This window comes from Thyridium curvatum (assembly GCF_004353045.1).
Source record: "Thyridium curvatum strain D216 chromosome Unknown NODE_23_length_467585_cov_82.455940, whole genome shotgun sequence".
NCBI classification, from domain to species: Eukaryota; Fungi; Ascomycota; class Sordariomycetes; order Thyridiales; family Thyridiaceae; genus Thyridium; species Thyridium curvatum.
Window position 1 is genome coordinate 263891 of NW_022156778.1, and position 15897 is coordinate 279787.

Here is a 15897-nt window from a genome sequence, read left to right on the forward strand (position 1 = left end):
TGCATCTCGTCTCGAGAGCAATTCAATCTCCTTGGATGCGCCCAAGTACCTATCCATGAGCTGAACCTCATTCCAGCTCGCAACGGAGAGCCCGGCTTCTCGCTCGTTTGCTTCTCCAGGAACGCCTCAACTCCACAACCGCAATTTCATTCTGCTGGCCAAAGCTCAACTCTGTCTCGGGCATCCCGTCGATGCTGGGGATTCGTCGCCATCAAGCAAGTAAAATAAGCAGCATTTTAGTCAAACCAACCCATCAAACCCCAACGACCCTGCAATCACAAAATGGACTGAGCTAGTGCCTGTTTCGGACTCTTTCCATATAGGTCTTAATGCTGTCTTCTAGCCTCATTTCTCGTCTCCAGACAACCTCTCAGCTGTACGTCAGCAAATTACTCTACCATGTGTCAGCCTTTAGGTATTCCCACAGAGTGTGGACTAGCGAGTAGTCATGAAGGGAAAACTCCGGGTACGGCAAATATCAACCCGGCAGGCAAGGAGCTGAGCGTGGTCGGCTAATATGGCCAATAAGAGTCGACTCATCTGTCGTTCGTCCCTGGTCTGCAAATCGGTCACGTCAAAACGCCGACCGATAGAGTCGGTGATCAGGATCGGCAACAGTCAAGGCGGGCTTGTAGATACAACATCGTCTACGGCAACTGCACCACATACTTGCTATACTTCGTTCGCGGATCATAGTACGCCGCAGGTTCAGGAGACTCTCCAACGGTCACATCACCCAATCGGCGCGATTCGGTTTGTGCTTCAGAATGATGGCAAGGGACAAGGGCTAGCCAGTTTCTGGGCCCGGCAGAGACCAGAAAGTCCCACGCATGAATTCTATGCGTTCGCGAATCGACCGGGGGCACTGTCGCAGTGCCCATCTCCTTTGGCCCATGGGTTTCCCAATCTGGTTCACCTTATCTAACACGGGATCGGCCAAAGCTACATGAAACATCAAAGGCCCATTCTAGAAGAACGTTCCACTTCCCCGTATGTCTGTGCTCAAGCAGCCTCTGGGTGGTTGAAACGGGGCCAACGTTGCAATCTCTTGCATCTCCAGCCACCCCCGTCTTTGCTGCGAGAACGACCTACGTACCTATTGGCCCACAGTCGTATGCCTTCTCCAAGGCATCCTCTATCTCCGGCAGACTTTGACAACATCATGTATGACACACAAGATCCTTACGTTTCTCATTGTCACCTTGTTAAATCGCGCGCGGGATGCTTAAGCATCAACCCCGGCTGGTTTCCCGGGTGCTCTCCCATGAGACAAGTACAGCCTCCATAAGACACCGTCTTATACACCCCTTGGCCATGGCGTGAGACGGGACAGCCAGCCTCTTGCGGCCTAAAATGTGGTTGAGTGAGGTTGATTCGAAGCACAAACAGCAGAGTTGACAACGAGAAACACACTAGACTAGTTTCAAGATGCGTGCGGAACGAGTCGCCGAGGGCTAATAGTCCTTTTCAACGCCATGTCTTCGTTCGTCATGTTGCCTTGAGCAGTGTCTCTGATACTTCTGTCGAATTTCCGGGCCTTTCTTTTGCTCACTTTTGATACTCTCAGCATATCAACTGCCGAGAGTCAAGTCCTTCTCTTTTGTAGATTTGGCTCGTGGAGCCACGTGAGACAGAGTATGTTTGGAGTTGCATCGTCAAAATGTCTTCCGAACCAGGATGCAGGTTGCTTACTCCGCATTTGACATGTCCTGCATCTCGGATACCAGCCGAGCCTCAACGAGCCGTCGGGTCTCTCTCTATTGACACGGCCGGCAGATAACAAGCCGTTCGGCTGGGCATTCCGACAGTTGAGGCCCGCGCCGTGGGCATGCGGGGTGCGGCACGTCGAACCACTGGGTGCGAACCATGGAACTAGAGACAGGAGAGAAGAGGTTATGGCAACATCATCTTGATTCCATGATCGCTCAAGTGGATAATATACAGTGATACAGATATAGTACAACCAAAATCCGTAGTAAACACCAACCGGGCCTTTCCCCGCCAGATGGTGACGCGTGCGGTGACGCGTGCGGGACAGGTCTAGTTGGAAACTTGTATGAAGCGATACCTTGATACTCGCCTCTTGCCGTGCAGCCAAAGCGGCGGCATCGTGGTACGATCTGGCTTGGGGCTGAGCACGCAGGTACCGACAAGGCTGAGGTCCAGAAGCCCTCCTCTGCCGCGGCAAACACTATCGCTTGACCCAGGCAGGCATCTTTCTGGCCTTGACACGGCCGTGCTTCTTCCTTTCCACCATTCTCGGGTCACGCGTCATGCAGCCCGCTGGGTTAGCGAGGCAGGTTAGCACAAGATCCTCTTTATGGCGCCGAAACCGCACCGGGTAGACATCTTACCTTGTCTCAAAGTTGTCTTGAGAGCCGGCTCATGAGCCAGCAGGGCCTTTGCGACAGCTAGGGTGAGCGCCTCGGCTTGACCCGTGGTGCCTCCGCCTTCGACCAGAGCCCAGACGTTGTACTTGTCCACTCGTTCTGCAGCCCGCAGCGCCCAAGTTGCGCTCTCTCTATCGTGGACTCTGCCGAATGCCTCGCTCAACGTCTTGCCGTTCACCTGTACCTCGCCGGTGCCTTCAACCACCCAGGCGCGGGCGACTGATGTCTTCCTGCGGCCCACTCCGAGAGCCCGGCCAAAGCGGTCGACCACGATGGGTTTCGTGACATTCTGGAAAGGGTTGACGTCCCGCTTGAACTCCTGCAATGCCTCTGCCATACCGTCCGGCCTTAGAGAAGGGTGGATCTTGTGCAGGTGCTTGACAATCTCCATGCACTTCTTGTATAGTGATGCCTTGACAGGCTCGCCAATTGCCTGCCTGTAGTCCTTGAGGGGCTTCCATGCGACCCTCTCAATCTGCTCTGGCGGTGCTGCCGGTAGCTTCCCATACTTCCGTAGCAAGGTCTGCAGTCTGAGGTAACTGTCGTTGAAGTGCGGTTGCCGAGAGAAGTAGGACGGTGAGACGGGGAGAGGACGGGCATGGCGTGGGAACAGATCGTTCTGCTGGATGCTCAGCTGGTTCAAGTCTGACGGAACAAGCTCGTTTGAGCTGCTGAGAGTAGACTGCGCTCGGCTGCCGAGTCTAGACGAGATCTGCAGAGCTCGGAATTGCACGTCGAGATCGTGCCATTGGAGTTTAGGGGCTGTCCTGCAAGCCGCAAGGGGCCGCAGGCCGGATCGTAGGCTTGCCATTGATGCGGCCGAGAACACTCTGCTCCGAGCCCCGTATGAAGTATGAATCACGGGGTGTCGATACCGCAATGGCGTCTCGAATTCGTCGTCCGGATTAGGAGTGTGGTTTTTTTTCCGGCCTGGCCAACTGACAGGCCCATGGACGGATGATAAAATCAAAAGAAATGATAATCACGTGGAGAACGCACGCAAGCCACACGGGGGTCTGGAGCTTTGCAAAAACATGATTGGCCCACGGAGCTACCCACCCACCAGCCACAGGAGCTCCGTCTCTCTGCGCCCGAGCGACCCACCAGCCCCTCCGTCCCCCTCCATGCTTCAAAACTTTTTTGTGACCTTGCAAAACTTGGCCTCTTCCTTTTTCTCCCCATTCAGACTCCCGCCACCAGACCTCAATCACGTCCCGGTGACAAGAATCAATCACAATGGCGTTCGGAAAGCTCTTCACCTACCAGGTAAGCATTGCTCTATCCGCTTGAAAAGTAGTTACTTCCTTTTGCGACAGACCTAGCTGACAGCTTCTCCTTCTCGCAGAACAACCCCCGCTCGACGGCCATCCTGGCCGTCGCTAAGGCCAACAACCTCGATATCGAGCGGGTTGTGGTTGACACCGCCAACCCTACCGCCGAGTTCTCCAAGTACAACAAGCTCGCCAAGGTCCCCGTCTTCGTTGGCGCTGACGGCTATGTCCTCACCGAGTGCATTGCCATCGCCATCTATGGTACGTCGCAACCGCGTTCTTCCAAATATCGCTCCTCCTATTTCTGCCTTTTCTGCGGGCCCCTTTCCTGCGCTGTCGCTGCCCAACGTGATGATTTAGCCAAATTCAATACAGTTATCCCTGTCTGAATAACTCTTATATGTTGATGAAGCCTAACTTCTGATTTCAATCGCTCTCTCTTTTCGAATTTTCTCATCGCTTCATTGTGGTGGCAAAAGCTAACAGAGCCTCACAGTCACCTCCCAGAACGAGAAGACCACCCTTCTCGGCAAGACCAAGCAGGAGTAAGTCTCAATCTTCGGGAAATTATCTTTCTGCGTTCAAGTGTCTACAGACTGACACAATTATTAGCTATGCTTCCATCCTGAAGTGGATGTCCTTCTTCAACTCGGAGGTTCTCCCCCAGCTTGGTGCCTGGTACCGCCCTCTCCTGGGCAAGGATGCCTACAACAAGAAGAACATCGATGATGCCTCCAAGGCTGCCCAGAAGGCTCTCTCCGTTGCTGAGGAGCACCTCCTGCACAACACCTACCTGGTCGGCGAGCGCATCACCCTGGCCGATCTGTTTGCCGTCTCCATCGTTGCCCGTGGCTTCGAGTTCTTCTTCGGCAAGGAGTGGCGCCAGCAGAACCCCAACGTCTCGCGTTGGTACGAGACCGTCTACAACCAGGCCATCTACTCGGCCGTCGCCCCCAAGTTTGAGCTCCTCGACCAGCCCAAGCTGACCAACACCCCTCCCAAGAAGGCTGAGCAGCCCAAGGCTGCCCCCAAGCCTGCTGCCGCTGCCAAGCCCGCTGCTGCTGCCGATGACGAGCCTGCCGAGGCTCCCAAGCCCAAGCACCCCCTCGACCTTCTGCCCAGGGCTACCTTCCCTCTCGATGAGTGGAAGCGATACTACTCCAACCACGACGAGGCTGACTCTCTGAAGTGGTTCTGGGAGAACGTCCCCTTCACCGAGTACTCGATCTGGAAGGTCAAGTACAAGTACAACGATGAGTTGACTCTGACTTTCATGTCCAACAACCTCATCGGCGGCTTCAACAACCGTCTGGAGGCTTCTCGCAAGTACCTCTTCGGCTGCGCCTCCGTCTTCGGCGAGAACAACGACTCCGTCATTGAGGGTGCCTTCGTCATCCGTGGCGATGACTACCTCCCCGTCTTCGACGTCGCTCCCGACTATGAGAGCTACAGCTTCGCCAAGCTGGACCCCACCAAGGCCGAGGACCGCGAGTACGTCCGCGACCAGTGGACCTGGGACCGCCCCATCAAGGAGAACGGCAAGGAGTATGCCCACGCCACTGGCAAGGTCTTCAAATAGACGAAGTCGCCATGGGTTGAAGAGCGTGGATGATGTGTTAATGATTGACGTGATGGGTTCAGGGACAAAAATAACGGGGGTTGGGTCTGGGTCGGATTGAGGTGCTCGGATGTTTATAGATACTCCCCGAGGACCATCAATCGGTAGCTACCTTCTTTATAATTCAAGAATGGTTTTGCGAAGACTGCTCCGCTGAGGCTTCGCTCCTGAAACGTGACCCGAAGTATATCTCGTATTCTCTTCTGCTAAAACCTATGCCACATGTATTGATGGTGGCTTGTCTACAACTCCACGGGGGTATCTCTTTATGATCTCTCCTTAAACGAGCCATCGCTCTATCCATGCCCAATCCTGTCACTCCCTCGAGTGGCACCCACGTCAGGGTGGTGTCTCTGGAGTCCATCCTTCAGGGCCCGGCTTGTAAGGGTACTTCCGGATATACGTGCTGACATCGCTCTGGAAGCACAGCTCGTTGAGGTAGTCGTGCACCTGCGGCAAGATCTCGGGCTTCTCGTTGACGTCGCCGGCAAACTCGGGGATCTGGAGGAGGTTGTGCGGCTCGCTGCGCGCCTTCTCGATGGAGTCGTCGACGAGCACCGTGTTGCCCTGCGTCCAGCGGCCGCCCTGGGCGTACGCCGGGTGTGACCTGGCGACCACGTCGTCCTCCCAGACGCGCGTCAGCCGCTTGTAGCACTGGACCCGGCGGTTGAAGTCGTCGGCGGACAGGCCAAAGCGGTCGCGGCCCCAGACGGCGACGACGCGGCCCGACAGCTCGGGCTCGGGGATGAGGCGGGCGCACATGCTGCGGACGTTGGCGGGGCGGGCCGAGGACCAGATGACGACCCAGAAGGTGCGGATGCAGTAGGACAGGAAGGCGGCGGCGTGGGGGCGGGCGACGAACTTGGACGGGCTGGCGCGGTTGGGGCGGTGGAGCAGGGTACCGTTGAGGTCGATGACGACGAGGAGGGGCTTACTCGCGGGCGTGCGCTGCGGGAGGAAGGAGGCGCGGGCGAGGTAGGACGGGGACGGGTCCGGGACGCCGCCTGACTCCTTTGAGGGGGGGACGATGGCGTCCCGGGTGAGGATCTTGTTCTTCTTTGATGATGGTGCCTGGTCTGCGTTTGGTGTTGAGCCGTTGCTCGGTAGCTGCGTTGCAGATTGTGGTCGCAAGGGTAGTTGTTGTTGTTGCATGAGAGGGGCCGGCCCTTGTTGGAACGGGGTAAAGTCTGGGACCAGGGGCGTGCTCTGGTTGTAGAGCATGGGACCCGGCATGGCGCCCGAGAACATGGGCATGAATGGTATCATGGGCATGGTCTGGCCGATGTTGAACTGCGGCAGCAGCGGCATGGGGCCCGGCATGAGAGGCTGCGAGGCCATGAGGTTCTCATGGAACGTGGGATCTTGCCAAGCCGCCGTGCTGGGCAGCTCCTTGTTGCCTGGCATCTGAGATGGCAATGCTGCCGATCCACTCGAGCCGGAGCCTCTCTGGCCGGCGCCTCCTACCGAAGGGCCGCGAGGCTTTCTCCTTTTCCCCTTCGCCATGCCTGATCGCTGAGATCTCTGGAAAGGCTGCGATGCGAAGGACTGGGAGGGCTGTATGGTGACTGTCTCTGCTAGTCTTTGGTGACGCTGTGGTCTTGATAGTGTGAGGTCTGGTATGGCTGAAGATAGGAGTCTTGATGCTATTGAAGTTCTTAAAACCCGCTTGGGCGCGATCTTGAGTTGCATGTGGTATTATCCTTTCGTGGGATAAAGATGCAAAGGACGACTTTTGTTCGATAAGTCTTGTGTATACCCAACTCTATAGGCAGATGATGAAAGTAACGATGATCGCTATGCAATGAACCGAGCCACACCTCAAAGAACTGGCGCAGATTATCACCTCAGCTGTAGACGCTACACAGATGTGAAAGAGGAGCAATCTTGTTTGTACGGCGCAAACCAGGATGAACCCCAGGTTTTCAAGATGTTAAATGTGGATTGCCACATGTCTCTATCGTAGTTCCGATAAGAAATTTCAGGGGTCTATTCAAAGTACACCCCGCCCAGATTCCGCGGGAGTTCTAACCCAAAGATCAGGTCCTGGTACTTGTGCCGATATCAAATTCACCGCCTAAAAAAATACTGGTGGGCTGGCCAATTCTGCCGCCTATCTCCCGCCCAGACAACAAACTCCCATCTATCATCAAGAACATCGGTTGTACGCTTGATCTGGCCCGGCTGACCAGCTTTTGCCAATACACATCTACCCAGACATGGATTTCAAGAAGAGGAAACTCGGCCATCTTGGCCTGGAGCGGCGAGTTCGGCCACGTGCTGACCCGGAACCTGAGGAAGTGGAGGACATAGAGTCCGTGGACGATGTGACCGATAATTCTGAAGATAACTCGGATGATGAAGAACCTGATAGCGGCTCTGAAGGTTCTGAAGAAGACGAAGCAGAGCAAGAGGTAATGCCTACATTCAGAAGCGGCCTGAGCTTTCCAAATTAACATCTGCCCTAGTCCGAGTCTGACGAGGATGAGCCCCCCGCGATAGACACCTCGTCTATATCCTTCGGCGCACTAGCCCGCGCCCAAGCGTCCATATCACGGCCGGACCGCCGCAGCAAGTCCACCAAGGACACAGAAGATGGCGGCAGCAGCGGAGACCGCCAAGGCCGCCGCGACCAGGACGACGACGACGGCGACAAGAAAAAGAAGGCCAAGAAGGCCGCCGCCGCCGCCCTGGCCCGCGCCAACAAGCACGCGCCCGCCGAGATGCCCAGCACGCGCCAGGTCTCGCGCCGGCGCGAGGTCGTCAGCACGGGCGAGCTCGGCGCGCGCAGGCAGGCGCGCGACCCGCGCTTCGACCCGGCGGTGGCGCACCCGGGCGGCCGGGCCGACGAGCGGGCCTACGCCTTCCTGGACGAGTACCGCGAGTCCGAGATGGCGCAGCTGCGGCAGGCCGCCAGGAAGGCCAAGAACCCCTACGAGAAGGAGCAGCTGCAGCGGGCGCTCAAGTCGATGGAGGGCAAGCGGGACGCGCGCAAGAGGGTCGAGCGCGAGCGCGCCGTCGTCGAGGAGCACCGCCGGCGGGAGAAGGAGCTCGTCAAGCAGGGCAAGAAGCCCTTCTACCTCAAGAAGTCGGAGCAGAAGAAGAGGCTCCTCCTGGACCGTTTCGCCGACATGAGCGACAAGCAGGTCGACAAGACCATCGCCAAGAGGAGGAAGAAGCAGGCCGCCAAGGAGAGGATGGACATGCCGGTGGCGAGGCGGGGGATGGAGTGAACGCATTACAGACTGAGGCTATGTGCCCTCAAGTAAGGATGTATACGAACTCGAAATCTTTAGAGCGTTTGCAAAGGATTGTCTGTTTTGATGCTTTTCTGTCTAGTAATTAATTATACTGGTACAAGTGATCTATGAGTAGTGCTTCCATCATCTCTGTTACCCCCGTATCTGCACATAATACCCGGCTTAATGATACATATTCGTACACAGGCTGCTATTGGCCTCCCTTATGTCGCTACCTTGGCACGAGATCCGTCTTCTTGATGGCCTCTTCGAACAGGTCTCTACACCGCACCCGACTCCCTAACCTGGCACACAAAAGGAACGCACCGCTGAGCTTTCGGTGCAAACTGTACGTCTCCTCGGGTGGGGGTGCGAGGCGCTCGCGGATCATGACGGGTATCAGAGCCTTGACGCGCTCTGTGATGGTCTGCCCTTGGAAGTCATACAGCTCTGGCGCCGATCCAAGGAAGGGCTCAGCCAGCGTCAGCACCGACTGCACGTGCGCCTCGACCATGACCTTGCTCTCGTGCCCGGTGAGATAGCCGAGCTTCTCGGACCAGGCCTTGACGCCTTCGTGGTCCGACCTGGCAGCCGCCATGAGGAGCTGTATGTACTGCGAGATGAAGGCGTCCGGGTACGCCCTGGAGGCGCCAAAGTCCAGCAGCTCGAGCTTGTTGGTCTTGGCATTGTACATGAAGTTGGTCCAGTTGGGGTCCGTCTGCATGAACTTGAACTCCGTGATCTCGCGCAGGCACAGCCGCAGGATCTGCGTGCCGATCCAGTCCCGCTGCTCCTGGGTGAAGGATTTGACGCGCGTGACGCCGATGCCCTCCAGGTACTCCATGGTGAGGACGTGCTTGCCGCACGCCTCGGGGAATATCCTGGGGACTATAAACGTCTCTGGCTCGTCCTTCAGGTATTCGCGGTACTTTTCAGCACACTCGGCCTCCCGAATATAGTCACATTCCCATCCGAGCTCAGTCCGAGCGTTGTCAATGGTCTTGTTCAGGTAGAGACCTCTTGGGAGAAGTTTTGTGGCGGTAAGGAGGATGCCCAGGTTGTCGAGATCGGAGTTGATTGAGTCAGCCACTCCTGGGAACTGGATCTTGACCGCAACCTGCTCTCCGGTCGACTTCAGCGTAGCGCGGTGGACTTGACCGATCGAAGCCGCTGCGATGGGCTTGTCTTCGAACGTATCGAACAGCTCCCTCCACTCGGCTCCGAGACTCTCTTTAAGGACCCGATCCCGCTGCCAAGCTGGCATATAGTCTGCCCTGTCCTGAACCCGCTGCAGAACCTCTTGAATAGGCGCCGGGAGCATCTTGGAGTCTTGGAAGCTCATCATCTGGCCCAGCTTCAATGCTGCGCCCCTCATGCGGGAGAGCTTGGAGACGAGCCTCTCCATGTTAGCCGGGCTCAGCATCACGGAGCCTTGTCCACCTCCACCAAATCCCCTACTGATGCTCTCCGTGAGCGCACCACCCAGCATGCCTGCAGCGAGACCGCCATAATTCCACATCCGGCTCAAGCGTGTCGCAGGTACTTTTGACTCTCTCAATTGGTGCGGTACGAACGTTGTCGAGCTCCCAAGCGCTTCTCCCCGCTCGGCAGCCGCCTTGGCAGGTTCGGCAGACTTTTCAATGTCGGGATTCGATGATTTCACCACTGGCGTCTCGGTAGTCTGCGTGAATGATGCTTGCACTTCGCTGGACTCTGGAATCTGAGAAGGAGGCACCGTAAAATCAGGAGCAACCTCCGTTTCGGCGTTGCTCGGAGGTACTCCTTTGGGCGCAGCCGCTGATACCAAAGGTCGTGCTTCAAGAGTAGGATCAACGTCCTTGAAAAGTGCTGTAGATCCAACACTTGACTTGGTCGACAATTCCTTGTCTCCCTTCTTCGACTTGTCAAATCGCTCGATCAACCGCGAGCCCCGACTCGTCCGGAAAACGTTGATATCGATGCCTTCGGGCACTTCAGAATCCTCATCAGGCGTGGACTTGGCCTCGTTTGCTTGCGGAGCAGTAGACTCGTCCACATCTGCTTTCGTTTCAACCGGTGCTGCGGCCTGCCGCTGACGGAGTTCACGCAGGATGGCGCTATCCTCGGGGGCGCGCTTTGCTGCCCTCGAGAACGAGGGCGGCGGCGCGGGATATAGGCCGTCTAAGGCACCGTCAGCGCCCAGAGACGGGGCAGGAGCCGCAGCCGCAGCCGCAGCCGATCGAGTCTCGGGCTGGGATGCCACGGCGGCGTCGCCGTCAAACTCGGACTCTAGCGCCTCGTCCACCGCGGACCGTGGACTGCCGCCGGGCTGCGCCTGCACCGTAGGCTCCGCATCCTGCTGTGTCGTAGCCTCGCTTTGCGCTGCCGCCGCCGCCGCCGCCGCAGAGTCCTGGGCTTGCTGGCCCTTCTCCCTCAGCGCCTGCGCGACGCTCGATGTGCGGTTGAAGCGCTCGAGCTGCCGGCTCCGGAGGGCGACGTGCTTGGCCGCCACGGAGCGGGACGCGCTGAGGACGGCCGCGAGGTCGAGGGCAAAGTCGACGAACCTCATCGCGGCGCACCTTTTGATTTGCGCGGCTCTCTGACCAAGCTACTGGGAAGCCATGCCCCTGCGCATTGGCCTTGGAGCAGTGCAGTATGGGGTTTGTCGGAACTGAGAAGCTCTTTGAAAGGTTGCCCGCGTGTTCCCGAGAGCTCTCCCAAAATTTCATGCAGTAGCTCCAATTGATGACGATCATTTTGGCGGGAAGTGGGTCACGGTTCAGGGATTAGAAGCCCGTCTAAATAAATGTACTTGTAGCATTGATAGCCTCACAAAAGAGGAGAGCAATTTACATGCCGGCATTGGTGGGAATGTACTAGAAAACGAAGACCAATTGTCGGTCGAGTCTATTGAGCTTAGGTATGTATGGGTATCTTTCAAGTACATCAATCGCTATGAATGAACATCATCAAGGCATAACGGCAATCAGGGCCGCTTGGGAGTTGCCTTCAACCCCGGTATCTTGGCTCTTTTCGTAGCTGTTCCGTTGAACGGCGTTCGTGAACGGTTTTGGTTACTAGAGCTTCCTATCTTGCTCCAAAGTCGCTGCGCAGCCGGTGTGAGATCTCCGCTTACCCTGGGGCTGCTCGGATACTTGGTTAATGGAGTCTTGTCAGGTTTGCCTGTCAGACCAAGCCTGGCCGAAGTCCGCTTTGACTGCGCGATGCGATCAACCATCCTATGATGCAGACCTTCCCGGCTCCTCTGTTCTTGAAGGTGGAAAGGGTTTGGGGTTGCATCTCCGGGACCAAGATTGATCACGGGCCCGGCACTTTCTGCCTCTGGTTCTGGCTCTTCGTCGTCGACAAAAGCATACCCATTCACCCTCGGAGTCTCATTCCCCCCGGCGGTGGAATCTTGGTCTACTCTTCTCGGGTTTCCGGCAATTGCATCGCGAACAGCCGACAGAGATGGCGACGGAGGAATAGTCTCCTCTGGTGTAATCGCGGAACCCGGCATTCTTGTGTTTGCGTAAACGATGCTCCTGGGCGGTGCGCGTGACTCAGCCTGAGCACGCTCGGCTACTGTTTCAACGCCATCATCCATGTTGTCTGGTCGGAACATGAGCGCATTCTTGGGTGCTACTTTCCACGCATCTGGAGCCGCAGGTCGGTCGTCCTTGTCCTTGATCGCCAACCTGTCCTTCTTGAACCCGTCGTCCGTCAGGCTGCGCGTCTCGCTCAGCTTCAACTCGATCTCCTTTTGCTTCAGTTGCATTTTGGACGGCAGTTTGTTCCCTGTCCATAGCCATGCATACTTCTCCGCCTTCTTCTGGTTTTGCTTGTCGAGTAGTTTGTAGAAGCTCTCGTTATCCTCGCTCGTGTATTTTGACTGGAAGGCGGCCAAGCTCATGTTGGTGTCTATCTCGGAGATGGCCTCGAACGTTGTCGACGCCTTGGATATTGTCGATGCTGGAGTGTCGCCGGCGTAGCCTCTCGGCGTGTCTGGCACTCTCTGGCGGGGAGTACTGGGCGCCCGTTGGCCTCGCGGGGTCATGACGTGTTGGAGTCGACGGCCGGCGCTCGATATCCAGGCCGGGTCCTTGGAGTCCAGAGCGTCCAAGTACTCCTGCTGCGTTTCGCTCTCCAAAAGACCCGGAAAGAAGTCGCGCGCGATGATGCGCGACAGCGACTCGGTGTATGTATCTTCGTCGAGAACCGTCTTTGGCCGCTTGATCCTCTTGGGTGCGGGCGGAGGGGGCATCAGCTCCATTTCCGCCCTCTTGCGCACCAGGGCCATGGCCTGCGTGCTTTCCGTCCCCATGGTCGTCTGCTTTTGGGGCTGTCAGCGCCTGAAGGCTCGTTTGCGGGTTGCACCGGTTGGCAAACGCAGGAAGACGATGATGGAGGTTTGTGACGGATGGAAGCGCTTGAGGTTTTGGCCTAGGCACCAGTCAGAGTTTCGGCCGCTGTGGCTTTACCCGCAATCGCTATCACAAGCCTTCATTTATTGGTGGGGATGGTCCCTGTAAGGATGGATCCATGACAGAGACGGGTTCTCCAGGTGCTACGTAAAATTCCTAGCTCGACTTGCGGGGCGAATCCAGAAGCCTCTATCAGTGGCGATCGAATTTCTTCTGCAAAGGCGCTTCGCCCGCGGCCCCTACAAGTCAGCCTGTGTGTGCCTTCTCTGCCTCGAGAACACATTTCTGCCTGCCCACTGCCCAGACAGTCTCCCAGGGACGGCCCGCGGTTCGACTCAAGTCAGCTCTCCTCGAAGATCTCGTTCAGCGCTCCTGATCATTTCTTCCACAAATCTCCAATACCACCAGGCTCTCATCTCGGAAGCGCAATCCTCGAGACCATGGCGACACCGCAGGAGAAGGCTATCGCCCTCAAGAACCTAGGTAACAAGGCCTTCGCTGTTCATGATTGGCCTGGCGCTATAGATTACTACACCCAGGCTATCGAGCTGAACGGCCAAGAGCCGACTTTCTACGCAAACAGAGCCCAGGTTCGCGACTTCCCCCCACATCCATCCCCGGTATTTGCATTGCTCGTGTGACTAACCCCCATACAGGCGCAACTCAAGACAGAGGCCTACGGATATGCGATTGCGGATGCGACCAAGGCAATCGAGCTGAACCCGAGCTTCGTCAAGGCATACTACCGCCGTGCCACCGCCTATGCCGCCATCCTCAAGCCCAAGGACGCTGTCAAGGACTTCAAGACCTGCGTCAAGATCGACCCCGGGAACAAGGATGCGAAGCTGAAGCTGGCAGATTGCCAAAAGATCCTCCGCCAGCAGGAGTTCTTTGCCGCTATCGAGGTTGGAGACGAGCCCTCGGCCGCAGAGGGCCTGGACGTGGACTCAATTGCGGTGGAGCCTGACTATGACGGCGTGCGCCTTGAGAAGGAGATGACGCAGGAGTTCATAGACGACATGACGGAGAGGTTCAAGAACGGCAAGAAGATCCACAGGAAATATGTCTACCAGATTGTCATTGCAGTCAAGAACATCGTCTACGACGAGCCCACCATGGTGGAGATGGAGATTCCGGAGGGCACGCAACTCACAGTTTGCGGAGACACTCACGGTAAGTGTTGTTGATGCTTCACTTCAGAATGCCTCGAAAGGACGCCACTGATGGATAGTCGCAGGTCAATACTTTGATTTGATGGAGCTATTCAGGTTGAACGGCACGCCCTCTGACAAGCACTGGTATCTCTTCAACGGCGACTTTGTGGACCGGGGCTCGTGGTCTACTGAGATCGCTTTGCTGCTGTATGCCAACAAGTGGCTCCGGCCCAAGCAATTCTTCCTGAACCGTGGAAACCACGAGACGGACGACATGAACCGCGCCTATGGTTTCGAGGGAGAGTGCAAGGCTAAATACAGCGAGCGGTAAGCCAATTGAAAGATGCACCGGCCTCTTCGCTCTACTAACAAACACACAGTGTGTTCAAGCTGTTCTCTGAAAGTTTCTCAGCTCTGCCGCTCGCTACTCTGATCGGCGGAAAGTACTTTGTGCTCCACGGCGGTCTCTTCTCCGACGACAACGTGACGCTGGACGACATTCGCAAGATCGACCGTCACAAGCAGCGCCAGCCGGGTCAGGAGGGCCTCATGATGGAGATGCTGTGGACGGATCCTCAAAAAGAGCCTGGGCGAGGCCCCAGCAAGCGCGGTGTCGGCATGCAATTTGGACCCGACGTCACCAAGAAGTTCTGCGACAAGAACGGTCTCGAGGCCATTATTCGGAGTCACGAGGTCCGCATGGACGGATACGAGGAGGAGCACGACGGGAAGTGCATCACAGGTAATGATTTTTGGCTCTTGCTGTGCGCCTGTCGGTGCTGGCTGCTAACTTGTTCGACCAGTTTTCTCCGCTCCCAAGTATTGCGACATGACGGAAAACAGGGGCGCGTATATCAACATCGGCCCCGATTACAAGCTGCACTTCAAGCAGTTTGACGCCGTGCCCCATCCCAACATCAGGCCGATGGTAAGTCATTCCCCTTTTGTCTGATCGCCCCGTCGGCGCAGGACAGCGCGACTAACGTACTCGCAGGCTTATGCACATAGCTCTCTCATGTCTTCGCTTATGTGATACGACGCTTGGTAGATAAAAAATATGAGGGTTCGAGCTTGGAGTATCTGGCCGGGATGGGTGCATGTAGATCAGACAGCATAATGCGGGCGTCTTGCGGTTCTTTGTGGCGTTCTTTCGGGTGGGAGTGTAGCCAAAAGAAAAGCAGAAATCAAAATCATGAATAGCGGCTCCGTGGTCTTCGGCCAGGGAGTGATGCCTGGTCGCAATCTTGCAGAGATACACCGGTGGCCACGAGTGCTATGAATATGAATGACCGGGCCTGATCGTCTCAGGGCTGTGTTTTTTCATGAATCCCAAAGTTTGTGCTGTTCGCTGCGGCCGAGGAGGCTTCCGAGCCAGTTCCCGGAGGCGCGTAGTCGCAGAACGGATGAGGCCCCGTTGCTGCCTTGCTTGACCCCGGGCCAAGCGGTGATGGCAGCCGCAAAAGCTCCCAGATCTTCACGGGGCACCCGGATCCAGCACTCAGCCCCGTGCACCTTGAGAATGTCCAGCGGGATGGCCGTCCCCGTGGCGCCGAGGAATCGGTTCAGCGCCGAGGTGCAGTGCGACCGGAACTGCAGGGCGTCCACATCTTCTATCGCTGCTGAGCCCGGATCGCTGCTGGCGAGCTCGAGCTGGGCGTAGGCAAACGCCGGCTTGCTGATGGTGCAGCTGAAGAGCTCTAGGTTCTTTGACGATGACGACTTGCCGACGCTGGGCGGCGTGGCGGCAGCAGCGTCGGCCATTGTGACGTCCTCGGGTTCCTGGGCTGCAGTCATTGTGGCCCCATGGAACGGTATCTGAATAATC

General features: G+C 56.8%; 8 protein-coding genes across 8 annotated transcripts; 3 read left to right on the forward strand and 5 right to left on the reverse strand.

Moving 5' to 3' along the window:
• Positions 1-2191: 2191 nt before the first annotated feature.
• Positions 2192-3201, reverse strand: E0L32_004717 (uncharacterized protein; the record flags this gene model as incomplete). Its single annotated transcript, XM_031139159.1, has 2 exons — positions 2192-2283; positions 2355-3201. 2 exons carry the CDS (start codon positions 3199-3201, stop codon positions 2192-2194), a joined length of 939 nt encoding a protein of 312 aa, XP_030996870.1.
• Positions 3202-3626: 425 nt separating this feature from the next.
• On the forward strand, positions 3627-5240 carry E0L32_004718 (uncharacterized protein; the record flags this gene model as incomplete). The annotated part of the gene is made up of 4 exons (XM_031139160.1): positions 3627-3656; positions 3736-3922; positions 4158-4206; positions 4274-5240. 4 exons carry the CDS (start codon positions 3627-3629, stop codon positions 5238-5240), a joined length of 1233 nt encoding a protein of 410 aa, XP_030996871.1.
• Positions 5241-5618: 378 nt separating this feature from the next.
• On the reverse strand, positions 5619-6968 carry E0L32_004719 (uncharacterized protein; the record flags this gene model as incomplete). Its single annotated transcript, XM_031139161.1, has 1 exon — positions 5619-6968. The coding sequence occupies one exon, from the start codon at positions 6966-6968 to the stop codon at positions 5619-5621; it is 1350 nt and encodes a 449-aa protein (XP_030996872.1).
• A 527-nt stretch (positions 6969-7495) lies between these two features.
• E0L32_004720 (uncharacterized protein) lies at positions 7496-8509 on the forward strand (the record flags this gene model as incomplete). Its single annotated transcript, XM_031139162.1, has 2 exons — positions 7496-7690; positions 7745-8509. The coding sequence occupies 2 exons, from the start codon at positions 7496-7498 to the stop codon at positions 8507-8509; spliced, it is 960 nt and encodes a 319-aa protein (XP_030996873.1).
• Positions 8510-8747: 238 nt separating this feature from the next.
• Positions 8748-11063, reverse strand: E0L32_004721 (uncharacterized protein; the record flags this gene model as incomplete). Its single annotated transcript, XM_031139163.1, has 1 exon — positions 8748-11063. The coding sequence occupies one exon, from the start codon at positions 11061-11063 to the stop codon at positions 8748-8750; it is 2316 nt and encodes a 771-aa protein (XP_030996874.1).
• Positions 11064-11480: 417 nt separating this feature from the next.
• On the reverse strand, positions 11481-12818 carry E0L32_004722 (uncharacterized protein; the record flags this gene model as incomplete). The annotated part of the gene is made up of 1 exon (XM_031139164.1): positions 11481-12818. The coding sequence occupies one exon, from the start codon at positions 12816-12818 to the stop codon at positions 11481-11483; it is 1338 nt and encodes a 445-aa protein (XP_030996875.1).
• A 540-nt stretch (positions 12819-13358) lies between these two features.
• E0L32_004723 (uncharacterized protein) lies at positions 13359-15105 on the forward strand (the record flags this gene model as incomplete). The annotated part of the gene is made up of 6 exons (XM_031139165.1): positions 13359-13508; positions 13575-14091; positions 14150-14399; positions 14453-14814; positions 14876-15000; positions 15067-15105. The coding sequence occupies 6 exons, from the start codon at positions 13359-13361 to the stop codon at positions 15103-15105; spliced, it is 1443 nt and encodes a 480-aa protein (XP_030996876.1).
• A 287-nt stretch (positions 15106-15392) lies between these two features.
• E0L32_004724 (uncharacterized protein) lies at positions 15393-15866 on the reverse strand (the record flags this gene model as incomplete). Its single annotated transcript, XM_031139166.1, has 1 exon — positions 15393-15866. One exon carries the CDS (start codon positions 15864-15866, stop codon positions 15393-15395), a length of 474 nt encoding a protein of 157 aa, XP_030996877.1.
• Between the last annotated feature and the right edge of the window lie 31 nt (positions 15867-15897).